Below are 26,905 nucleotides of genomic sequence, written 5' to 3'. Positions count from 1 at the left end.
GTTGGCTGTCCTCTCCAATGATGAATGCGCGAAAGTTGCGCTGATTCAACTGGGCGTGTGTCTTTTCCATGTCTCGACAAGGCATGTTCTAGGTTCGGGACGGCTGCATTTACTTTCAATTCTCAGGTAAGGCAAGCCATACAACGAGTGACTGCTCTACTTGACCAGCTCGACTTCATTATTTACATGATTATTAAAATGGAACATTTCGACGACACCGAGGCCACCGCAGGTGAGTTAGCCCACGCACACCTTGAACTGTCAAGCATGTTATATTCATTGCCATACGTCGTGTTGTTCCTTGACAATTTTCTAGTGTTTTAATAGTAATTCCAAGTGTTTGACTCTGACTAAAAGTTTAATCGGCACAGGTAAACATCTGAATAACCTGTCACTAACCTGAATAACCTGTCACCAACCTACATGACTGAAGCAATGGCTCCTTCAAAACGCCAAACTGTCGTAAATGTTTGAGCCTAGACAGCCTCGTTAGATTTTATGAATTAAACAGGCTAAAATCCTTAATATATGTAACTAGTATAGTCATTGCATTGATCATGCCACATGGAATTACTTACTGCTTCAAGAGAACGTTTAATACTGTAGGCCTACATGTATTTGATAACAGCAAAGAACCATGATATTGTTGTATTGCAATAGTTGGCAACCACAGTGCGTGCACTAATGATACAAATATCCACCTAGGACAGTAATAAATGTACAACAGTAGTTTACCTCTCTCAGAGTCCTTTCCAGGTGTTACATGTTGCCCACACAGCTAGAAACCTTGCCTGAGATGTGCCAACAGATTTCAGTCATTGTTTCTGGTAGTGTGCGTAGCAGGTCCATCAACAGGTGTCAAGGCCTCCGGTTTTAAATTGGAGAAGTCCACATAACCTGGGGAGTTTGAGTGTGATTGAGCCGGTTACCCGGACACAGAATAAACCTAGTTGTAGACTAAAAAGCATTGTCAATTGAGAATGTTTTAATCCATGACTAGGCTTTGTCTAGGAAACCGTCTTTTACTGTGTTTGTAAGACTCATACATACCTGTTGTAGCCAGGGGGCAGTAGCGTGTCTCAATCAAATAAAAATGTAAATAAAAAACTTTGACATAACTTACTGTGTGCAGTCTCAGTGGGAGAATGTCAATTGCATACTCTACACATCCTCTCCCCAAAACCCATTGGAGGGGGAAGGTCAGACGGATCTCTGTCTTCCTCATCCAATGGGTTTTGAGGAGAGAGGAAGCGAGAAGTACACAATTGACATTTTCCCACAGTAGGTTGCCAAGGGTTTGTTTCTCCCCCTGATGTTGCAACATGCAAGCAAACCATCACTACAGGATCATCTCAATTGCGTACTCCTCGTGTCCTCTCTCCTCGCTTCCTTCTCAAAACCCATTGGATTAGAGAGCCAGAGGTCCCTCCCCTCTGACCTTCTCTTCTAATGGGTTTTGAGAAGGAGGCGAGGAGAGAGTATGCAATTGAGACAATTCCAATGTCTGGTATGTTGGTGAACCAGCTCTACTGAAGCACTCAGCCCTCTTCCCTGTGAGTTTAATGAGGAAGGAGTTAAATGGGTTAATGTACTTTCCCCGATGACCGCAACCCAGCATGACTCACTTTTATATTTGATCAAATTGCCATGAACTCATCGCAAGGTTGCTCCCTCTCAACATTATCATGAAAACCAAATGAGTAGATTTTAGGCTGTTAATCTGGAGATGGACAATGATAGTTGTTTTTTTTTAGCAAAAAAAATCTATTTCAGCTGACAATTTATTGTAGGATACTGTAGCAAAAGATTAAGGACACCTGCTCTTTCCATGACATAGATTGTGTGTTCCATTCAGGAGGGTGAAAGATTGAAGTGCCTTTGAACAGGGTTTGGTAGTAGGTGCACCGGTTTGTGACAAGAACTGCCACGCTGCTGGGGGGTTTTCCCGCACTCAAACAGTTTCCTGTGTGAATCAAAAATGGTCCACCGCCCAAAGAACATCCATCCAACTTGACACAACTGTGGGAAGCATTTCAGGTCAACATAGGCCAGCATTCCTGTGGAGCGCTTGACACCTTGTCGAGCCCCGTAAAAATGTAGGATGTTCTGAAGAAGAAAAAATGGAAGGGGGTGAAACTCAATATTAGGAAGGTGTCCTTAAACATTTTTTGTACACTTTTCTTCTGCATTATCATGAATGTTGAAGGGGAGAAAAAGTGAGCAAATTTCACTGTTCAAACAAGGAAAAATAATGCGCTAGTTTTTTAGTAATTTCAATCCATAATGATTTGAGTACCATTTCACCTCTGTGCCCAACAAGACTTCGTACACGCATAGCAGTTGCAGGCCCTACAGTGAAAACAGGTTACACTTGTAACAAACTGGTGATACTCATTTGGTACAGTTGCCTTGTAATGCAAATATTGATCAGGAGTCAACCATGTCATTACTGGTAAATGTCTCATAACCGCTTAGTTAGAACAAACACACGTGTGAACAGAGATTACAATTAGACTAGGCCTACATAAGACGTGGCTTTGTAACATTTGCCACTTCCTGTTAACCTGGTCGGCGTTACAGGATTATGAGGGGGCGCATTAACCAGGGGCACAACGTTGCGGAATGTTCAGATAGCCTTATGTTATTTAGAGCAAACGGAATCTTTTCTTCAACGTTTGCCTAGTGAACATGACCGAAGTCTTAACTTGTAGGCTAAAACATGGAATTGGCCCTTGGATAGTACTGTGTGTTGGAGACAGCCTTCCTCCATTCCACATTGTGGTGCAGGCAAAACCAGGGCATCAACAGAATGCTGCAATAAGTGTATACATGTCCTCTCTCTCTCTACAGGTAAGTGGGGAATCCCACCCAGACCATCCCTTTTCCCTGACAAGAGACTGAAAAGATGGAATGCAGCACAACATGTTCTCAGTGTAGTGTTAAGAGAATATGGTTGACTTTACACTGGCATATTTAATACTTGTGCTTTGATTGTCAACTCTTCTGCAATACGATTCGTACAATATCTGTAACTCGCTGAATAAACACTAAGCCAATTCCTAGGAGTCTGAATCTCGATTGATTCTTTCCGAGGGGAGCTACAGTAATAGCACCCAAATGCACCTCAAAATATTTAGGCTAGTTGGGGGCCATACATAAACCATTCACTTGTGTGCCTTGCATCATGTTTTAGTCTCGATAGAAATGTGATATCGAACCCGGGCCTGAAGTTAGAATACAAGTGACGCCACAGAATTGGACATATGTTTAGTGAATAAAACACATGCAAATATTGTTTTGAGATGGTAAAAGCAAAACGTTTATTCAGTTCATGATACAAAAGAGTCTCACAGTAAGCGCCAAAACACACACGTCTTTGATTTTGTAGGCCGCATACAGACTCGATTTCAGTTCGTTTTGCGCTCACAGCATATAGCACAAATCAGTATACAGCAAATCACCAATATGCACTCACTATCTGTTCCGATGATGTACGTGTTCTAATTTGATATTCAATTTGTCCACAAGGTGATCCTATTATCAGACGAAAGGAAAAATACACATCCCTTAGTTCTGCGATTTTTTTTTTTACACCGATCCTCCTCCACTGTCATTATCTTAAAAAGAGCAGAGATTCCCCGTTTATCGACAAGTCCCAGACAATAATCATCCTTAAAATGGCACAAATCTTATCCAGAACATTTTTACACGTATCAAAATGTCTTGACGAGTACAGAAGAGTCTCCGGGGCAGATGCCACCAACTCGGACAAAGCACGCCAACGCCATCGGACTTGGATAAAGAAGCTCGGTCAATGGGGAAAAATCTAAAATACGACAGGATCATAATTAAACATTTAATGTCGATCAAATTGGGAACAGTGTCTGATTTACTCTTTCCACCTGTGAAATAAACAATTATTAGCGCCATGTCCATTTGCAAGTCTCCCAAATGGCACCCTATTCCCTACATAGTGCTCTGGGGGGGAAATGTGTGCACTATGGGTCCTGGTCAAAAGTAGTGCACTACATAGGGAATAGGGTGCAATTTGGGAGGTGTACTATATCCAAAAGTCCCTATAGCCTCCTGTAACCCCTTTTGATACATGCATCTCTATTACAGGAGGACGTCTGATAAGTGTGTTCTCTATTCCCACTATTGTGATCTTTATTCAATATGATGAGAAAATGACAACTGGCCACAGAGCAGTGAACCCTATCAACACAGCTGTCTGAGTCAATAGGTCCCTTTTGAGTAGAAAGAAATCCTGTTCTCACTTTCCCTGTTAATTCCGTGGATGACTGAAACTTCCCTCCACTCTCTCATGCATGTCTACCCTGGGAATGTTTACTCATGTGACACAACCCTCTCGGTCAGAGAGGAGTGGTGTGTGTGAAAGAGAGAGACAGAATGCATTTTTATTATGGAATGTACAGAAAACAAGATTTTGCAACGGAAAATGTTTTGCAACAAAAATCAGAGTTTCTATTTCTGCGAATTCAGTTAGGTCCCTCCTTGTTTTGTCCTGTTTGGTTCCAAGTGAATACAGCCCTGCCAAGACCACCACAATCTTATGTTTGGCACAGAGGTGCAATATACATGCATTCAATTCTTACTGGTCACCTTGTCTTAGCGCTGAGAGCATGTAAACAGATGAGACTATCAAATACTGGATGGAACATACAACCAAATATATTAGGGCAATATTTACAAAGAGCATTTTGTTCATCCACAAAACAAAATGGATGGAGTTCAGTGGCTTGGGCTCTCGTTGACTCACGGAGTGTCAGAGTTTCGCAGAGAGGATAGAAATTCAGCCCACAAGAGAGCACAGTCAGTAAGCATGCACGTAAAACACTTAACCATGGCAGTATGTCCCATAAAACCCCACTTCTACCTCCCAAGTCTTCATTCCAAGTAGAGAAATGCCCCTTTAGAAAGACACAGGGGAAAAATACACGCATATGGAAACAGCATACAGCCAGCAACAAGTCAGAAGTCCACATACGATCACCATTCGCTTCTGGACTGGAAAGCATTAAAACACAAAGCCAAAAGACCCAGCATCCTGATATAGTAGGTTCTCTTTTTTTTCTTCCCCCCTGTGAATAAAATGCTAAAATATGTCTTTTCAAAAGGAGTATTATATGCAGCGCAGCACGTATGACTGGGCCTGTCACGTTGTTCATCCTAGATGCGCAGCACAATACGAGGACGGGAGAACTGGAGCCTGGGAGTGCAAAAAACAAGCGTCGGCCATCTTGGCTCAAAGACGTACAATTGGAGGCCATTTCGGCTCCAAATACAGGCACATCCCATAGACAGCGATAGATAGACGGAGATTGCACAGTTACAGTATATCCAGCAAAGGATTGATTCACCATGATCCACAGACGGACGGAAACACCAGCAAACGACAACTACAGCAAAACAGAAACGCCTTCATCTCCCCCCCATCATCATCTTCAACAGTTAAAAGCCAGCAAGAGGATAAATATCACAAGGCATCTCCTTTGAGTCTTCTTGGCTGTTGCGCCAATTGAAAGAAGACAACCAAAATGGAAAAAAAGGGAACGATAAAAGAGTATGCTCTCAGCCGCACGCTTTCCCGAACTCCCGGCCAACTGGACATGCTGGAGAATCCCACCGCCAACGACTAGGTGACATTGTCCCAAGGCTCTTGGTCAATATAAAGTGATGGGAGTTTTTAAAAATACAGCAACGATGAGTAAAAAAGAAAAGGAACAACAAAGTCACGGATGGATAACTTAGGGAGCCTGGGTCACTGCCTGTAATAGGTACCTGGAAGAGACAGACATAAACAAATAAGAGACAGCAGACATAAGCTTAAACTTTTCATTGCAACCACAACTGTGTGTGTATGGTAGAGAATCCAAAACAGTGGGAGATCTCTTAGGAAATTAACTAATCCGTTCAGCGCATGTCAACAACGTGGTATGCTGGATAGTTAGCTCCATTGGAAAGAGGGTTAAACCTGCACTAAAACGATCCAAGTGACAATGGGAGTCCTACTGAACCAGTCTAACATTGCACTCAATGTACACGCTGATCTAGTCGGGTAATGTAACTTAAAAACACAGCCGGGGGCCTCCGGTAGCTGGACTAACCTTTGTAAGCAGCCTCAGGTCTGGCTGGAGTGCGGGAAGAGTAGTGGCTCTCTGAGTAGCTGTAGCTGGTCTCCACATTCTCATAGTCATGTGGAAGAGGTTGAGGAGGTCTGAGAGAAAGAACAAATCATGTTGTAAGGGCATTATATTGGTGTAAAAAGAGTTTCTAATGTAACAAGGGGTGTATTTAATGTTGTGATAAGTGTTGCAATGTTGTGGGGGGGGGGGGGGGGGGGTTAGATCAGCTTTAATACTGGATATATATACACACACATGGTACCAGTCAGTTTGGACACACCTACTCATGCAAGGGTTTTTCTTCATATTTTACATTGTAGAGTAATAGTGAATCATGTAGTAAGCAAAAAAAAAAAAAAAGTGTTAAACAAATCTTAATATTTTATATGTGGGATTCTTCAAAGTAGCCACCTTTTGCCTTGACAGCTTTGCACACACTTGGCATTATCTCAACCAGCTTCATGTGGTAGTCACCTGGAATGCATTTCAATTAACAGGTGCGCCTTGTTAAGTCAATTTGTGGAATTAATGTGTTTGAGCCAATCAGTTGTTGTGACATGGTAGGTGTAGTATACAGAAGATAGCCTTATTTGGTAAAAGTCCAAGTCCATATTATGGCAAGAACAGCTCAAATAAGCAGAGAAATGACAGTCCATCATTACTTTAAGACATGAAGGTCAGTCAATATGTAAAATTCCAAAAACGTACATTTTATTAAAGTGCAGTCGTAAAAACCACCAAGCTCTATAATGAAACTGGCTCTCATGAGGACCGCCACAGGAAAGGAAGACCCAGAAAATAAGGACAAGTTCAGAGTAACCAGCCTCAGAAATTGCAGCCCAAATAAATGCTTCACAGAGTTCAAGTAACAGATACCTCAACATCAATTGTTCAGAGGAGAATGCGTGAAACAGGCCTTCATGGTCAAATTGCTGCAAAGAAACCACTACTAAAGGAAACCAATAATAAGAAGAACTTGCTCAGGCAAAGAAACACGAGCAATGGACATTAGACCGGTGGAAATCTGTCCTTTGGTCTGATGAGTCTGCGCTTAGTGGGACTATCATTTGTTTTTCAACAGGACAAAGACCAAAAACAAACCTCCAGGTTTTGTAAGGTCTATTTGACCAAGGAGAGTGATGGAGTTCTGCATCAGATGACCTAGCCTCCACAATCACCCGACCTCAACCCAAATTGAGATGGTTTGGAATGAGTAGGACCGCAGAGTCTAGGAAAAGCAGCCAACAAGTGCTCAGCATATGTGGGAACTCCTTCAAGACTGTTGGAAAAGTATTCCTCATTAGCTGGTTGATAGAATGAAAGTGTGCAAAGCTGTCAAAGTAAAGGGTGGCTACTTTGAAGAATCTAAAATCTATATGATTCCATAGTTTTGACATCTTCACTACTATTCTACAATGCAACAAAGTCAAAATAAAAACCCTTGAATGTGTAAGTATCCAAACTTTTGACTTGGACTCTATCTAGGTACAGTGGGGCAAAAAAGTATTTAGTCAGCCACCAATTGTGCAAGTTCTCCCACTTAAAAAGATGAGAGAGGCCTGTAATTTACCATAGGTACACTTCAACTATGACAGACAAAATTAGAAAAAAAAAAAAAAATGTATTTGCAAATTATGGTGGAAAATAAGTATTTGGTCACCTACAAGCAAGATTTCTGGCTCTCACAGACCTGTAACTTCTTCTTTAAGAGGCTCCTCTGTCCTCCACTCGTTACCTGTATTAATGTCACCTGTTTGAACTTGTTATCAGTATAAAAGACACCTGTCTACACTCCAAACTCCACTATGGCCAAGACCAAAGAGCTGTCAAAGGACACCAGAAACAAAATTGTAGACCTGCACCAGGCCAAAATTGTAGACCTGCACTTGATCTGGGGCTCCATGCAATATCTCACCCTGTGGGGTCAAAATTATCACAAGAACGGTGAGAAAAAATCCCAGAACCACACGGGGGGACCTAGTGAATGACCTGCAGAGAGCTGGGACCAAAGTAACAAAGCCTACCATCAGTAACACACTACGCCGCCAAAGACTCAAATCCTGCCGTGCCAGACGTGTCCCCCTGCTTAAGCCAGTACATGTCCAGGCCCGTCTGAAGTTTGCTAGAGAGCATTTAGATGATCCAGAAGACGATTGGGAGAATGTCATATGGTCAGATGAAACCAAAATATAACTTTTTGGTAAAAACTCAACTCGTCGTGTTTGGAGGACAAAGAATGCTGAGTTGCATCCAAAGAACACCATACCTACTGTGAAGCATGGGGGTGGAAACATCATGCTTTGGGGCTGTTTTTCTGCCAAGGGACCAGGACGACTGATCCATGTAAAGGAAAGAATGAATGGGGCCATGTATCGTGAGATTTTGAGTGAAAACCTCCTTCCATCAGCAAGGGCATTGAAGATGAAATGTGGCTGGGTCTTTCAGCATGACAATGATCCCAAACACACCGCCCGGGCAACGAAGGAGTGGCTTCGTAAGAAGCATTTCAAGGTCCTGGAGTGGCCTAGCCAGTCTCCAGATCTCAACCCCATAGAAAATCTTTGGAGGGAGTTGAAAGTCCGTGTTTCCCAGCAACAGCCCCAAAACATCACTGCTCTAGAGGAGCAGATAAATAAATTCATTAAAAATCCTACAATGTGATTGTCTGGATTTTTTTTCTCATTTTGTCTGTCATAGTTGAAGTGTACCTATGATGAAAATTACAGGCCTCATCTTTTTAAGTGGGAGAACTTGCACAATTGGTGGCTGACTAAATACTTGTTTGCCCCTCTGTAAATCGGTGCTACAACGTTGTAATAAGGTGTTCTACATTGTTGCAGCTAATAGAGTGAGACATACCTGACAGGCTTTTGGTGGTTCCTGTGCCTCTGATACTCCTCCTCTCGGGACCTGGGACGCACTACCTCCTCTGAGTTGGGCTGGAACACACATACAGATAGACAGGAAAACACTTTATCTGTGGTCGAATCCATTATCAACAAGTTGACAAAAAAAAAAGGCACCCTAAACTGTGCCAATACACCGTGGCTCTCTTACTACAGAACTCCTATGTCAAAACCAGATCATAATCGGCACCAAAGTTAAAATACATGCATCCATACATTACAGTATTGAACACAAATTCCATCTTGATGACTATCAAAATACTGTACATGTAGTGCTAAAGTCAGTGTTACTGATCATAAAGTCGTCTCGTCCAGAAAAACGATGCGAAGAAGACCAGTCACCTTGAAGTCTCCTCCCTCTGGCCGCCTCCTCTCTTCCAGCCTCATCCCCCTCTCTTCCGGCCTCATCCCCTGCTTCTCCTTCTCCCTGGACTTCTTGTACTCCTTCTTCTCCTGCTCCATCAGCAGCCGGGCTATCTCCTGACGGCGCCAATACAACCTGGTTCACTACACAGCTCTAGTACAAGACAGACGCACTCCTTGTCCCAATGAATTAGAGCGCGGTGACACTTCTCCAGCCCCATCCCCCAGCGGTTTACCTAAACAAGTGGCTTGGTACCCACTGTTGTTTTTCCAATCCCAGATTTAACTTTTCAGGCACATACAGTAGTGCTGCTTCATATGTTATCTGGCAGTATACACTGATAGGAGCTATTACCCATGATGTGGTGAAATGTGATTAACCCCAGGTTAAAACCGACCAAAGAGAATAAATGGGACCAGGGTTATCATTTATTTAACAAAGGCAAACCACTGTCACACTCAATAGATGGCTTTATTGATGGGGTGAAAGTCGAGACTTCAGTGACCGTGAGAGACCGGGCAAGACAGAGAGAGACAGCCAAGAGAAAGAGCGATAAAGTGAACGAGAGAGAGAGACAGCCAAGAGAAAGAGAGCGATAAAGTGAACGAGAGAGAGAGCGAGAGACAGCCAAGAGAAAGAGAGCGAGAGAGAGAGACAGCCAAGAGAAAGAGAGCGAGAGAGAGATTTGCAGTGACACGTCAGTCTGTAAAAAACAGAAGTTTCCAGACCGAGAGAAGGGGCCACATCCTTACCTCATCCTGAGCCACTTGGGCTGCGCGCTTGTCCATCTTGCTCGCCTGGAACCCGAAAAAAACAACAATTAGAAGCCAAGTTTGAGTCACATTCTCCCCCCCCCCCCCCAAAACACAGCACAAATGACAACTATACATGTATCTTTGATGCTGCTGTAACTAAATGCATCTAAAATAGGGGGCTAAGACAGAGGCCAACTGAATGGCGAGAGGGAGTATTACAGTACACGGTTGTGACATGGATGATCTTGAAAATAAAAGGGTGTTTTTAAAAAAAATGTAGGGGGGGGTCGTCATCATTCACTCGCTGACCAGTCCTCTCACCTTGACCTCTTCCTCCTGTAGTTTCCGGGCCACCTCCATGTCCAGGATCTCCTGCTCCCTCAGGTCCAGTTGGGCGATGCCCTGGGTGGCCTCGCCCATCCCGTACTCCCCTCCTACCACCACTGCGCCGCGACCCCCTGGTCCCCCTTGCACGATACGACCTGCAGGGGGCGCCACATACTAATTAATACAGCTGTATGTCGAGTCAATGATACAAACCACAGTATCCCCAACTCTGATTCCTCCAGGGCTTGTAGTGCAGTGTCTATAGATTAAGTCACTGGCATTTTTTAAATTTATGGTCCGAGACAGTAGATAGGTGTTTGGACAAATCGATGGCAAATCAATGCCAGTACTCGATCAGTTGTGGAGAGTAGGGCTATAAACACTGCACACCGACGGAAGCCCGTGAAGACTAGAATTAGAAGGTTCAAGACAGAAATGTAATGTATACAAGCTAACAAATAATGGAATCATATCTGTTCTACACAGTACATTTCTATCTGGACCATCTGTCATGTTGCATTTCCCGATGGAACAGAATCCACTGAGCTCAAATCACGACCCCCCCCCCCCCCCCCCCCCCCCCCCCTTCCACTACAGTGGAATCGTCACCATAACGATAAATCAGATACGGGAAGGAGAGAAACCCACCACACCAAGAAGAGGAAGAAGATGACGATGAAGAGGAAGATAAGGGTATGATTAGTAATTATTGTGTTAGGGAGCCAAAACCACCACCAGCAGCTCCCAGCAATGGGCCAATCAAGGCTACACATGCACACACCACACACGGTTGACCATGGGCCCGGCACTGCGCCGTACCTGGCTCCCTGGGAGCGGGGTGCGTGTAGGAGCGCTCCGTGCCCATGCTGGGCCCCTCAGGGTCCTTGTGACCTCTCCTCTCCCCCCTCATCACGCCGGGGCGGGGGCTCCTTCTGGCCTCCTCCTCCTCACACAGCTCACTGGGGCCAGAGTGGAGCCTGGCCATGGGCCCCCCCTCATCCCCAGGGCCCTCCACCCCACCAACAGTCCAGGCTCGGCTGCTGGGTATGGGCTCGTAATAGTCTTCATCAAGACCTCGCTCCCTGCTCTTGGTTCTCTCTCGGCGTCTGTCTTTTTCTCTGTGTTTGTCTCGGCCATGCTCTTGGTCTTGCGATCGCAGCCCATGTCTCTGTCCGCCTCGCGATCTCTCCTCGTGTCTTGGTGCGTCTCTCTCCCTCTCCTCGTCTCTCCTGGCTTCTCTTTGCCGGTCTTTCTCCCACTCTCTTTTTCTCTCCCAGGCCTCGTCTCTCTCCACAGGGTTGTGGGACTGCGGGGGCGGCCGGGCGGGCCTCTCCTTCCTCCTCACCACCCGCTCTCCCTCATCCCCTCTCTCCTCTCTGTGTCTCCTGGGCTCACGGCTGTCTGGGTAGAAGGTGGACTGGGACTCCTGGGGGTCTCGGCCCCTCTGGCCCCCCTTCCCTTTACTTCTACCCTCGGTGGGGTGGTGGTAGTCTGGGTAACTGCCCCCACGTTTCCCCCTGCTATTGGAGAGGTGGTCCTCGGGGTATGGGTCTCCATGCTTGCCCCTACTACCCCCTCCTCTACTCTCTAAATGGTGCTCGGGGGATCTGGAACGTCCACTGGTGCTAGGCTCCACAGAGTCGTATCTGGTCCTGCTAGGCTCAAGAGAAACGTACTCGGGGGAGAGGTCGCGTCGTGAGCCTGGGGTAAGGGGATGCGACTCGGGGGAGTGGGAGTTCGAACCAGGTCGCCTGGGTTTGTCATCCAGGTCCAGAGGGGCTCGGATGGCTGGGCCGAGGGGAGGGGGATGGGGGGGGGGGGGGGGGGTCGATGTAGAAGGAAGACATGGATGGGACAAGACAATGGCAGATGTGAGCAAACACTGGGTTGGTTAGTGAACACAGGGTTAGTTAAGTCACAGCACCTGCATGTAAGGACCGTGAGGGTCCATCATGGAGCATGTTTAAAATGTTGAGCCATGGATATTTCGTACAGTTTCAGCAAACTTAAGTTTGATAATTAAACGGGTGCCATTTTGGCTCCAATTATTCCCAGACAATCGGATCCGAGTTAGAATGCAGAGTGGGATGTTATTATCATGGCTAGTTAGCCGATCCCCGTACATCCGATAGCCGAGGTAAAAACCAAGCTACTGCTCCAAGCACCTCAGGCAGTGAGAAGGGATGACATGCAGGCATTCATGTTATGACAATCAGTGAGTGGCATCCACGAGAAAGCAATGGAACAATATGGACATAGTATAGTAATACGTGGCATTTGACAGACAAACCTCTTGGAGTGCGTCGTACCGGATAGCTTCGTATTGAGCTGTGGTCGGAGGCACTTGAAATTGAACAGCTTTTTTAAAGCTATAAAAATAATAATCAGACGATTATTGGGTGGGGGGGGTCATCTGATTTGAAAAAATATATAAAATACAATTCATGCTTAGTTCAAAGAATCAGTAGCCGCCAGATGAGGTTGTAACAAGCAGATCGGTTTCTGTTTTCTTCCTACACGTGGCTTCTTCTTCTGAACATTTTAAGTGACAAAATATTATGGCCCCATCACTGAAAGATAAGACCGTTTCCCCTCAAGCCGCGCAGGGCAGCACGGACAAGACCAGGCACGGATATCAGACAGGAGGGAAAAGAACAATCAACGACGCTGTTCTTTTCTACACGGAATATCACACAAAATGATTGCCTGATGACCTTCGGGAACTTCCCTTTCTGATGCATTTCAGTCACTTCAAACCATACTTCCTTCAGATTGAAATACTGTCAAAAGTAGTCAGACCGATTTGTAATACAGTCATAGCCGTCCCCCCCACCCCCAAAAAAAGTAAACAACAGCCTTTGATTACATAACTTTTTTATATGGTGGGGGTCGCCGGCCAAAAAAAGCCTGTCGTCAGCTGAATGGAATGTCGGCCATCCTGCAGATGTTGCTGAAGCTAATCTCGTCAACCGAAACGACTGTTTATGTTTAACTTTTGAAACAAGAGCGAGGCGAGGGAATGTACAAACCTACGTTAAAACACATTTAAAAGTCCTAATGTTTCCTTAAAACGACACTGAAGTGAAGTCATCGTTGAAAAACAAAAGTTCCGCCCTCAGCCTGGGCTGCTCTCCAATGGTGGCTTGAGGATCGAGCCTACTTTGTGGTCACCGTCATCTGCCGAAGATGTATTAGCCAACTAAGTCGGTACCGAGTATCCCAAAAAAGGTGAGCGGTTGTCATGCTCTGAAACGCAACATTTTGGAAATGATTCTCTCTAGCCTATTTCTGTGGCTTAATACATAAAAAAAAACCGAGGCAAAGCCTGGATATCTCGTCTTCCTTCCTTCCTCGGTCTCCTCTCCCTCCCTTCCCACTTCTCTCCCCTCCTCTCTTTCCAATGGCTTATCTGCGTAGAAGAGGCTGAGCGTTAAACCAACCGTTTCTCTCCCGATTTGGAGGATTAAGACAAACATGGCAGCGCCCCCTCCTTTCCTCATTTCCTGAGAGGGGCAGCCAATCACACAACCTGCCAGAGATAAGACATGGCAGAGTGTGTGTGTATGTATGGATATTTGAGATTTAAAATGCTCAGCCAGACAGCATGTGCACACACAGGGTAGTACTGCATATGAGGCTTTAGTTCTTGGCCCATACTCACAAAGCATCTCAGAGCAGGAGTGCTAATCTAGGATCAGGTCTCCCTCCTGTCCGTGTAATCTAAATCGGAAAAAAAGATCAGCACGACAACTCTGAGACGGTTTGTGGATACAGAAAAATGCCAATCACTAGGAAAGTAGAGATCCGTGTGGAAAGACGAGACAGCAGTGACCGTCCCTTCAACCCTGTTCATGTCAACACAGAGGTGGAGGGAAAACCTGTGTGTGTGTGTGTGTATCGTCCACACCTAACCTATATACTGTAACCACAGCCTTAGCTTTGTGTAGAGTAGAACGAAATCCCTGACTATACTCTCTGTTCCTTTTAAAAAAGAGAAAGAAAATAAAATCACTTTGAAGAGAAGATTTAATCCAATCGTTAGGTGAAATAGAGAGCGGTCCTGGGCAAATATTCCTCCTTGCCTTCTGTCTAAATAAAAGTAGCTAGGTGGGGCTGGGTCTGCAGGAAAACCTCAGCCTACCGTGTGTGCGAGCGCCAGCTGCGGAGGAAGGTGAAGAACATTAAAGAAACCAATTAATAAAAAATACCCCCTGCACACACACGCACACACCTGTGCCTCTAGCTATGAGGCCTGAAAGAGCTTCCACCACTAACGCCTCAGTGAATAAGGTAAAATGCCCACCAACACTTCCCAATGAGACATATTAAAATGATTAACGACAAATGTCTTACTGTTTTTAAGGCAGGGGGATGAGGAGGCTGGAACCCACTATGACAAACATTAACTGCCAAAAAGACCCTTCAAGTCTCTTGATTATTCTGACAGCAAGCTTCTAACTGTTTAAAATGGAGCCTTATTGCTGCAGTCAAGTCTAAGCTGTTCCCGCAGCCCTGCAAAGCACTGTCTCGGCTCACTAAGGAGCAAAACCACGGTGTGTGTGTGTGTGTGCGCAAGAGAGAGAAAGCGAGCGATGACAAACAACTCTTTTTTTCTACTTTAGTACCTACGCAGTACGCACCCTCAAGGTCAACTATGAAACAGCCCTCCTAAATCCTCGTCCGAAAGATCAACCCTACAGTAACTCACGCACCTCTCCACACACACCTCGTGCATCTCCATCCCTGACCAACACACACACTGTATGACCTTTCCAATCCACCCCTCGCCATAATGACCCACCCTGACACACACGCATGTGTGAATGGCTGCGTGTATGCACGTACCCCGGCCACTCTCACCCCAACCGTACCCCGGCCACTCTCACCCCAACCGTACCCCGGCCACTCTCACCCCAACCGTACCCCGGCCACTCTCACCCCAACCGTATCCCGGCCACTCTCACCCCAACCGTATCCCGGCCACTCTCACCGTATCCCGGCCACTCTCACCCCAAACGTATCCCTCCCTCCAACAACAGAGGAATAGAATCCTAGATTCCTGAAACAGACAGGGGGCGCTCGACCCACCTCCTTTATCCTCGTAGTACTCCTCCTCAAAGTTGGCCTCCAGCTGCTTCTGTCGCTTCCTCTCCTCCTTCATCTCCTTCTCCTGCAGCTTACGAGCGATGGCCTGGAAAACACACACACACACACACACACACACACACACACACACAAAAACAAAACACCTTCAAAACTGCTGACACCTCGCTTGTTATTTTTATCCTGCTGCTTTTCACTAAGGATTACAAATGAAAAGGTTTGAAGAAGTAGCCTATGAGGAATCCGTAGTATGGCCCTGTGCCTGCACAGTGCCAGTCAGACCTGGATTCAAATACAGGCCTATTTGAAACCTTTTAGCGTTTGCTTTAGCCTGCCGGGGCTAATGCCGGATGGGCAGGGTGACGTTTTGGGACTATTCTATTGGTTCCATTGAAGCATGTAAGCTAAAATAAAAAAATCAAGCACATATGAAGTATTTCAAATGACTCAAAATAGTATTTGAACCCAGTTCGGGTGCCAAGGCTCCATTAGGCTAGACATGCTTTACTAACAGTAAAGTGGAACAAACAAGTACACCAGCAGTGGATTTGAATAGGCCAATCCGGTGACCCGCCTGTGGTGACCCATCGATACTACAGTGGGGGTAGGGTGGAGGGGGTGCACCCATGTTGATTGGGTGCAGGTTGACGCTTCCCCTGGACCCTGATCTTGGGTCGGTTTAGCATTTCCCCCACTAACGGTTAATGGTTAGGATTAGGGAAAGGGGGAAGCTGATCCTAGATCTGTACCTAGGGACACTTCACCCCAGAGCTGTTGATTGGGTGTGGGTGTAGTCACTTACCGCATCCTTCTCCTCCTGCTTGCGCTGCTGCTCCGCCTGTCGAACCAATTCCTCCTGTATCTCCTGGGCAATCTCATTGTCGCTGCGCTCTCTAGGTGTGTGTGTGTGTGTCAGAGACAAAGGAGACAAAACATTAGAAGCAAATACAGAACAGTCAACTACCCCAAAACCTGTACCCTGCCCAAAGTTCTTGTATGGATAGTAGGGCTATTTGTATCTTGTCCACACTACCCCACTACATAACACTAGTGGCAAAAACAAGGGCTTTCACAGAACACAAAAAGGACGCTAGTGCTTCTATATCTGCATTGCTTGCTGTCTGGGGTTTTAGGCCGGGTTTCTGTAGAAGCACTTTGACATTTGCGGATGTAAAAAAAAAAAGGCCTTTATAAAACACAATCGATTTGATTGACTAATCAAGCGCGACCTCGATAGCGTCTCTCCGTTTCAGTCTTCCTCCTCTCGGCCTGTTCAGGATTACGAAAGACAGATTTATCCGGTGTTGTAAAGCGGTGAGGAGACCTGTCACAATGTGGCGGCGACAGCTAGGCTAACACAGTCGGGCTGCGATCGTTGACACGTTGAACTGTAGCCGTGTTGGCTCAGGGTGCCAGGGCAGACGACGACGGGTCCGAGATTAGGCAGATGGGACGTCTTTGCTACCGATCTGTCACGCATATAGCCTCCACTCCAATGACCTTCGCGCGTGTTCGTCAACTGAACCGATTCGGAAGCACAGCATCTGTGAGACTCAGGCGGCTCACACCCGAGCTGACTGATTATTCGGGAGAATATGCCAGTATGCAAATATGTAGGCTATTTTCTTATCTGTTTTATAATGCCTGCTCCCTTTGAAAACAGTGGAGACTACCAATAACAGTATACGTGCATTACCAAAATGAATAGACTTCCATTTGAACTTCAGAAAACGGCTCCTATTTCAATTTCAGGTACCCTGCTTGAAACGCACATATTGGAAATAGATGCTATGAATTACACTGCCGAGGTGGTAGCCAGGCTGCTAGCCCCCCAAACAAATTGTATTACCAGCGCCTGTGGCGTGCTCTCCCCAGATGACCCTATCGAAGCCAGCAGTGACGTTGAGAGGCCATCCCCTCACACACCCACAGCTAGCCATGTGGCTAAAGGAGCTAAGCGAGGCATGGGGTAAAGAGAGCGAGCGAGACAATAGGCCTGGGAATTGCCAAGGGACTTCACGATACGATATTATTGCGATACTTAAGATGCCGATATGATATGGATTGCGGTTCTATATGCATTGTGATTCGCTACTGTGATTTTACTGCGATTCGACGTTCCAAACATGTTGCTCACCACGTGTCTGCTGTAGAGGGACAAGAGAGAGCCATGAGAACTCGTTTTGATTTGATTTGTTGTAGAAAAAGTGCTGATGAACTGAAAAATACTAGTTTTGGTGCAGGTACAGCCAACTAGCGCAAAACATATTGCGTATAAAAATAATATGTTATGTAACTATCGATTTTATCCCACATCACTACAAAACAGCCTACAAGTGGGGGAGGGGCGAGAGGGACAGACAGACAGACACACACACACACACACACACACTGGGCAAAGGCAGAGAAGATGGCAGCAGGAGCTCCCAGCATGCCAAGCAGCATTAGCTGGGCTGTATGTGCGGCAGAGCATCTGGCCTCTCTCTTGGGGGCGCTGCCCTGCTGCTAGTGAGCGTGTGAGGAAGACTCACTTCGGAGCACAACTTTCACTGCGGCATGAGCCAGCATATTTGGCACAAAAAAAAGAGAAAAGTGGAGCACTTTCTTCCACATGACACAATAAAATGTGGCTGTGGCAGGGTGTTTAGCATCATGTAAACGGTGTGTATAATACAGTATGTGTGCGATTCATACGTACCGGTGGCGTCTAGGACTTTAGGGTTAATGTGTGGGTTAGATCATGGTTCTCTAGGAGTGTCTCTAGAACCTCCGGCTAGGTTAAGATAGCAGTAGTTTGTGTGGATGCGAGTGCGTTTTCCTACATTTGACACCCAAATGTCTGCTACCGTGTTATGGTCGTAGTAGAGTCCGTGGTCGAATGATATATAAGCAATAAGGCCCGAGGGGGTGTGGCATATTTAAGCAGTAAAGCACGAGGTGTGGTATATGGCCAATGTACCACAGCTAAGGGCTGTTCTCAGGAACAATGCAGAGGTGCTTGATTGCTATATAAACTGGTTACCAATGTAATTAGAGCGGTAAAAATAAATGTTTGGTCACACCGTTGGTATACGGTCTGATATACAGTGCATTAGGAAAGTATTCAGACCCCTTCGCCTTTTCCACATTTTGTGACGTTACAGCCTATTTCTAAAATGGATTAAAGAAAAACATTTCCTCATCAGTCTACCTACACACAATACCCCATAATGACAAAGCAAAAACACATTTTTATAATTTTTTGGGAAATGTATTAAAAATAAAAAAAACGATACCTTATTTAAACAATTACTCAGACCCTTTGCTATGAGACTTGAAATTGAGCTCAGGTGCATCCTGTTGCCATTGATGATCCTTGAGTCATTTCAACAACTTTTTTGGAGTCCAGCTGCGGTAAATTCAATTGATTGGACATGATTTGGAAAGGCACATACCTGTCTATATAAAGGTTCCACAGTTGACAGTGCATGTGTGGGAAAAATTCCAGCCGTGAGGTTGAAGGCACTGTCAGTAGACCTCAGGACATCCATCTCTGCAGCACTCCACCAATCAGGCCACAGAAGCCACTCTTCAGTAAAAGGCATGACATCCAACTTGGAGTTTGCCAAAAGGAACCTAAAGGACTCTGACCATGAGAAACAAGATTCTCTGGTCTGATGAAACCAAGATAGAACTATTTCGTCTGGAAGGAACCTGGCACCATCCCTACAGTAAAGCATGGTGGTGGCAGCATCATTCTGCGGGGATGTTTTTCAGCAGCAGGGACTGGAAGACTAGTCAGGATTGAAGGAAAGATGCAAAGTACAGCAAGCTCTTTGACGAAAACCTGGTTCACCTTCCAACAGGACAATGACCCTAAGCACACAGCCAAGACAATGCAGGAGTGGCTTCGGGACAAGTCCCAGAATGTCCTTGAGTGGCCCAGCCAGAGCCCGGACAAACCCGATCGAACATCTCTGGAGAGACCTGAAAATAGCTGTGCAGCGACGCTCCCCATCCAACCTGACAGAGCTTGAGAGGATCTGCAGAGAAGAATGGGAGAAACACCCCAAATACAAGTGTGCCAAGCGTCATACCCAAGAAGACTCAACGATGTAAATGCTGTCAAAGGTGCTTCAACAAAGTACTGAGTACAGGGTCTGAATACTTATGTAAATGTGATAATTTATTCATTTGATTATATAATCAATTTTAGAATAAGGCTGTAAAGTAACGTAACAAAATGTGGAAAAAGTCAAGGGGTCTGAATACTTTCCAAATGCATGGTATACCATGGCTGTCAGCCAAATCAGCAGTCAGGGCTGGAACCACCCAGTTTATAATGTCTGATATAATTCAGCTTTCAGCCAATCTGCATCCAAGACCCAAACTACCCGGTTTATAATAGTATCTGTGTCACTCACATGTCCCGGTGTTGTCTCTTGGCCTTGGCCTGGGCCCTCCGGTCCTCCTCCTCTTGCAGCTGCTTGGCCAACGCTACGTCCTGCTGCACCAGACGGCTCTTGTGGACGTTGGATGCCAAGTGGCTCTCGACTGTAAAGGACAAAAAAAACAAAAAAATAAACAAACACCATGCTGACTAGTACACAATCAAGGCATGAACACGAATTGCTCTCGCAAGCTGCCTCCCCAAACAGCACCCTCTGGTCAAAGGTAGTGCACTACGTAGGGAATAAGGTGCCATTTGAGACCGACAGTCAGTTCATCTGGCCAAACTGCAACGCTGAGGAACAAGATGGACGACGTCAGTCACAAGCCTCGGGTTTATTTGTTTTGGTGCCTTTTAAACCGCAGGACTGGGACGCAAGTACTTGGAGTTGAGTGTGTTTATTTAGCGAACAGTTTGGACATACATTTTGAGGAGTAGAAGGGCTGTTTTAGAGTTCACTCTGTGGACGAGACGAGAGGGGGAAAAAAACACTGACGCTTTGTGACTCACTGAGCTTGGCTATGACGAACTAGCCCACTTGGATCAACTTGATGAGGAGCTGCCAATTCCAAGGCTGTGAGTGGCTGCACGTGACGAGACAGGGCCGTGGACTCGAACAGGGCAGGCTCTAAATCCTCGTTGCCGACGCACTCCCAGCCCAAAACGCGTGAAGGAGCGTCGCTCACTCCTTTGCTACTCATTCAGCTCCACTGGACTGGCTATTGATCCACTCGTAGGCTTCATGTGAAAAAGACCAAATTACACCACTATTTACTAGAGGCTCCATGAAGTTGCTGCGGTGACAAGCTGGGAAGCAGTGGATCACCAGAGAAATAGACTGACATCGATTTTTAGGACAATGCTGATCGATTGTGTGGTGGGTTTACGGTGCCTCAATTTTTTTAGGGCAAACACACGACAACAGAGAACAAAATATATTGTGACGTTCAATGCTATTTTTTTCCTCCTGGGGTAAAACCACAGTTTGCTGTTATCTTGAATTTCTAAGAACACAGGATAAAGGCTTCTTGTTAACTCAACTTGAGAGATCTGATATCCTCCTAATCAGTGGGCCACAATCTGGTCTAAGACACTACAACTAGCTTAAGTCTATACACAGCGTAGCCTGGGAAATGACGTTTCTGTATGGGCTACTTCTACCAGTTCTCTGTGGCTGGCATCCAAGAGGACCAGACAGCATTGGACAATGACAAAGAACGCATGGGACAGTGATGCTGGACAATGAAAAGGGGAATCCTTCAGAGGCATAAACAAAGCTTAAGTTTATAGGACTAATGTGATGGAGAGACCAAATGTCAGGCCTAGCTGGCCCATCTGCCTGGGTTAAGAGGCATGACGGATGCTTTCAGAATGCAGCCTATTTATTATCTCAACCCAAGGCCATTCATGCCTTTTGGTGCATGACGGTTCTACCAGGGTTTTAAAGCAATAGGCCCTATATCCTACCATGACAGCCATGCACTCAGCAGTTCTTCTGTTGAGTGAACCAAGCCTTGCGTGCAACAATCCCCCCTTGAGGCCTTCCGAGTCAAAATAACCGTTGTTCGAGTTCCTCTCTCGCTGCAGATGCAAATATGCCAAATGTTTTGGTTAAGCAGAGCTGGTCGTGGGGCAGTAGCCATCTGTTGGTTGGAGTGAGGATGACACTGTGCAATGTAGGGGACAGCCAGACCGTGTAAGAGTAATTCCCAGTGACCTCCAAGACAAAGGAACACGCAGACGGAGTGGCTGCTAAAACCAGAACTGTTGCTGTGGCAAAGGAGGGGACCCGCCCTGTCGTGACGCACTATAGCAGTGGAGGGCGGAGGACTGATACAAGGACAGACCCAAACAGAATCCATAAACTCTTCACATTGAGGTATGGATGGATAACGGACGTCCTATCATCCAGTATAGAATTTCTCTTACAAGATAAAGTTTGTTGAAAAGCCATTGATTTTTTTTTTGTTGCAACTTTACAGATTGAAAGACATTATTGCTGGAGTGCTACATTCTGTCCTCCTTGGGCACTGGGAAAGCAATGGGCTCCCAACTAAATAGTCAAGAGGTCCAGATCCATAGATCTTAAAATCTCCCTGGACTTTTCGTGGGAGTAGTTGTGGTTGAGGGATAGCGCTGGGACGATAAACCGAAAATGATTGACACCAACCATACAGATCACTCATCGCAGGCATTTTGCGGACATCGTTCATTACAATAGTCTATAGTCAAGAAATGTTCCGTTTTGAAATGAAATAAGTTTGCTAATATGTGTGATTGTTAAATGGGGCAATTGATGGCTACAACCATCGTCGTCGGTTGTCGTCGTAGTAGTTTAAACAGGGCCGGTCCTGGCCGTACTGTCACTCTAAGCAAGACCAAAAATTGCCTGCCCCTACAAGAATAGTCCCCGTAAGCAAAATGGCGTTGAAAAGACGTCTAAAATATGTATTTTTCAAACGTTGAAGCTAGGTTCAATTTAGGCTCTGAACGAAACAGTGAAAATACGTATTTTCTGGACGTTTTAATGAAGTTAATTTTCTGTTCTGAATGAAAGTTGAAAATATGTCATTTATAGATGTCCATGTTTGGGCCAAATCAAGGCTGGTCCAGACCAGACAAAATATGAACCAACAATAATGTCTGACTGTTCCAGATTTGGTCTGGACTGGAAATCAAGGCTGGTCCTGACTGCACCAAAAAACAAAAAAAAAGGCCAGTCCAGATAAGACCCAAATAGATCAAAAAGGCATCAGCATCAGTCCGTGATTACTGAGGTATAGCCTACAGCAGGGATATGCAACTCGGGTCCTCGGGAGCCGGAGTGGTGTAACTTTCGCCCCCCCATCCCTAATCAACACAGCTGATGAAACTAATTGCATTCTAAACTGAAGATCATGATTAGTTCATTATTAGTGTCAGGTGTGTTAGCTGGGGCAAATATGTGACACCAATTAGGCCCGAGAGGACTGGAGTTGCCCCACAGTGTTGCCTGAAATGTCATTTTAGGAATGTCCATCTGGTAGGCCTACCATTTATTTTTATTTTTTTTTAAACACACACACACACACACACACACGACTACCGTTCCGGACAACAACAAAAAAACATTGCCTACGGACCGTGCTTCCTGGGGTGTAGACTACCTTGTCAGCCTGTTATGGAATTTCATGAATGCCCATCCATATTAGGCCCTCTGTAAAACAGGCCGTTGTAAATGGCTTTATTAGTCCTGATTCCTGTGACTAATCAAATTGGCGGAACGTCAGCTACCCAACTTTATCAGGAGTTATCCTGCGCCTATTTGTAATGTGATTACATAGCGGGAAATGCAGAAGCGCTTTCTTTTTCGCTAAGGTCAGCTTGTAAAACATTTGCAGATACAAACTAAATGACAATTTTAGCCCAAGGGATGAAACGCATGGACAGCAGTTTTGAGTAGCCCGATTGTCCATTCCATATTGTACATTTTACTTTGCCCTGTCCTGTTTTTAGGATATGTTGTTTGTTAACATGTCAGCACATTTTTTTTTTTTGATTGGGCACTATTTAGGTCGGGCTATTTAAGCGGAGAAACCTGCATGATGTAAAAAAAGTGTCCGTCTCATTACATTGTCATAGAGGCTGGAGATAAAAATGTAGGCTACAGAAAAGGCCACATACTCTTTCTACCATATACGATATCTGCGGCCCCCTAATCCTGCCTAAATGAGCGGGCCGGCCATGAGTTTAAAGGATGTTATGTTTTAAACTGAGGTGCACATTGTTAGAAACTTACCGTTATCGAATCAATTGCAGGCAATTTATCACAATATGGATTTTTGTCCATATTTCCCAGCTCTACTGAGGGACACGAGGGCTGTAATCCCCAGCCATCTGGGGGATAATGTTTATTTGTGGAAGTAAGTAGGAAGTAGTAGTTATGTCTGGCCTGGACTTTAATCTATTCTGGGAAGGGTGACTTTTTCACCTCAGGGCCTAATGAATACTGGGAGGCAGCCAATGACAGTGCTTACAGTCAGATAGTTTCACTCAAAGCCTAGGTTTCTGTGTGAAAAAAAGGGTGACACTGAAAGATGAACGACACACATTCACAGCCTAATTATGATTAGACACACACAGACAAGTACAGACACAAGGGCAGACACAAAGAAACTGAAATCTCAAAGATGACACATTCATCTAAAAATCAAACACGCAGGCAAGAATTTGGTTTCTCAGGACAAGTTGAAGAGTCTATGAGATTCAGTTTAATAGTCACATGTACAGGGCTGTAGGTGTGATTGCAGTGAACAGTGAAAATCTTAGGCTTCAACAACATGCAGTGCAAGTGAAATATAATAATGAAAATGGTAATAAAAACAATATAAAATAGCACTATATACAGTGCATTCAGAAAGTATTCCGACCCCTTGACTTTTTCTACATTTTGTTACATTACAGCCTTACTCTAAATTGGATTAAAATTGTCCCCCCCCCCCCCCCCCCCCCCAATCTACACACAATACCCCATAATGACAAAGTGAAAACAGGTTTTTAGAAATGTTTGCAATTTTTTACAAATTAAATCATTTTATTTACATAAGTATTCAGACCCTTTGCTATGAGCTTCGAAATTGAGTTCAGGTGCATCCTGTTTCCATTGATCATCCTTGATCTTTCTACAGCTTGATTGGAGTCCACCTGTGGTAATTTAATTTGATTGGACATGATTTGGAAAAGCACACCTGTCTATACAATGTCCCACAGTTGACAGTGCATGTCAGAGCAGAAACCAAGCAATGAGGTCTGTCGGAACAGATCTGGGGAAGGGTACCAAAAAATGTCTGCAGCATTGAAGGTCCCCAAGAACACAGTGGCCTCCATCATTCTTAAATGGAAGAAGTTTGGTTGGAACCACCAAGACTCTTCCTAGAGCTGGCCGCTCTGCCAAACTGAGCAATTGGGGGAGAAGGGCCTTGGTCAGGGATGTGACCAAGAACCCGATGGTCACTCTGACATGGCTACAGAGTTCCTCTGTGGAGATGGGAGAACCTTGCAGAAGGATCTCTGCAGCACTCTGCAGCACTCCACCTTACAGACTTTTATGGTTGTGGCCAGACGGAAACCACTCCTCAGTAAAGGGCACATGACAGCCTGTTTGGAGTTTGCCAAAAGGATCCTAAAGACTCTCAGACCATGAGAAACAAGATTCTCTGGTCTGATGAAACCAAGATTGAACTATTTGGCCTGATTGCCAAGTCTGGAAGAAACCTGGCAAACCATCCCTACGGTGAAGCATGGTGGTGGCAACATCATGCTGTGGGGATGTTTTTCAGATGCAGGGACTGGGAGACTAGTCAGGATTGAGGCAAAGATGAACAGAGCAAAGTACAGAGAGATCCTTGATGAAAACCTGTTCCAGAGCATGCAGGACCTCAGACTGGGGCGAAGGTTCACCTTCCAACAGGACAACGACCCTGAGCACACAGTCAGGAGTGGCTTTGGGACTAGTCACCGAATGTCCTCGAGTGGCCCAGCCAGAGCCCAGACTTGAACCCAATCTAATATCTCTGGAGAAACCTGAAAATAGTTGTGCAGTGACGCTCCCCATCCAACCTGACAGAGCTTGAGAGGATCTGAAGAGAGGAATGGGAGAAACTCCCCAAATACAGGTGTTCCAAGCTTGTAGCGTCATAACCAAGAAGACTCGAGGCTGTAATCGCTGCCGAAGGTGCTTCAACAAAGTACTGAGTAAGGGGTCTGAATACTTATGTAAACATAATATTTCTGTTTTATATTTGTATACATTTGCAGAAATTTCTAAAAACCTGTTTTTGCTTTGTCATTATAGGGTAGTGTGTGTAGATGTATGAGGAAAATAAACCATTTTAGAATAAGGCTGTAACGTAACAAAATGTGGGAAAAAGTCAAGGGGTCTGAATACTTTCCAAATGGACTGTACATAACAACAACAACTGTGGCCGTGATGAATAAAAACAAATAAATAAAACATTTCCTTGTGGTAGAGTCAAGGATGTTGCAGGGCTGGAATGACCATAGGGGGAACATCAGCATGATCATTGAGTGATGTAAAGAAATATACATATTAACAACTACAATAGTGATTGTCATTTGTGTGGGGGCGAGTTGACGGTGCGTGTGTGTTTTTGGGGGGATGTCCGTGTTGGGTGAATGTCCATAGGGGCAGTAGCAGGGGGGAGAAGGTAGCCCAATAGTCTGAGGGTAGAAACTATTGGCCAGTCTTTCAGCTTTGCCATGATGCTCCTGCACTGCCCGCATCGGAGCGATTGAAGCGGATGAGGCGTTCCCCCCCGATGACATCACAATCCCTGCTAATCTGATTGTGCTGGCCTAACGTCCACCCAGACTAGACTGTGTTGTTGTCCTACAGTAGATGGGCATTAATGTGATCCAGACACAGTGTGCAAACATCAAGCCCACTAACGCACACCAAAGCCCCAAAGTGCTATTGTTGTGGTTGCAGCCTAGCAGGAGTCCTGCAGTGCCAAGCCTGCTGGGTGAAGCAAGCTGTGGCTAGGCTTGTGTTTTATGGCTGCTTTTACTGCTTTGCTTCCACTGACGCTGCTCTTTATGCTGTCAGACGTGACAGATTTTCTGAGGGAAAACTTGTGGATTCATTAGACCTCTCTAAATTCTAAATATTTGGAAAAAATGTTCGATAGTCTGTATTCTCGTAAAGAAGACAAATGGGAGCTTGGAATACTTTATAATAAATATGCTGCAAAGGAAGCTCAAAGTGCTTTTTCTAGACCGGAAGAGCAGTTTGCATGAAATAGTTGCGGCTATTATGGACAATATATTGTAAATGGCTTTGACGTAAATGAGACTTCAAAATGTGCATGAAGCCGACT

General features: G+C 45.3%; 1 protein-coding gene across 4 annotated transcripts in view; it reads right to left on the bottom strand.

The window, feature by feature from the left end:
- Positions 1–3,295: 3,295 nt before the first annotated feature.
- LOC139408986 (coiled-coil domain-containing protein 50-like) overlaps positions 3,296–26,905 on the bottom strand; it is a 31,060-nt gene continuing 7,450 nt past the window's right edge. Inside the window, exons 3-12 of one of the 4 annotated variants that reach the window (XM_071153562.1) lie at positions 20,005–20,134; positions 16,404–16,494; positions 15,587–15,689; positions 11,318–12,286; positions 10,493–10,653; positions 10,169–10,213; positions 9,395–9,532; positions 9,006–9,085; positions 6,129–6,238; positions 3,296–5,802 (exon numbers count right to left, since the gene is read on the bottom strand). In XM_071153562.1, the coding sequence (XP_071009663.1) occupies positions 5,783–5,802; positions 6,129–6,238; positions 9,006–9,085; positions 9,395–9,532; positions 10,169–10,213; positions 10,493–10,653; positions 11,318–12,286; positions 15,587–15,689; positions 16,404–16,494; positions 20,005–20,134 (1,847 nt within the window). In that variant the 3' untranslated portion in view covers positions 3,296–5,782. Of the gene's footprint in view, positions 5,803–6,128; positions 6,239–9,005; positions 9,086–9,394; positions 9,533–9,820; positions 10,041–10,096; positions 10,214–10,492; positions 10,654–11,317; positions 12,287–15,586; positions 15,690–16,403; positions 16,495–19,035; positions 19,972–20,004; positions 20,135–26,905 lie in introns of those variants that run through there. The other 3 variants (XM_071153563.1, XM_071153565.1, XM_071153564.1) reach the window with 3 other exon arrangements.

Source organism: Oncorhynchus clarkii, chromosome 5, assembly GCF_045791955.1.
Source record: "Oncorhynchus clarkii lewisi isolate Uvic-CL-2024 chromosome 5, UVic_Ocla_1.0, whole genome shotgun sequence".
Lineage (NCBI taxonomy): Eukaryota > Metazoa > Chordata > Actinopteri > Salmoniformes > Salmonidae > Oncorhynchus > Oncorhynchus clarkii.
Note: the sequence above shows the minus strand (reverse complement) of the source record. Positions and strands in the feature narration are given on the sequence as shown.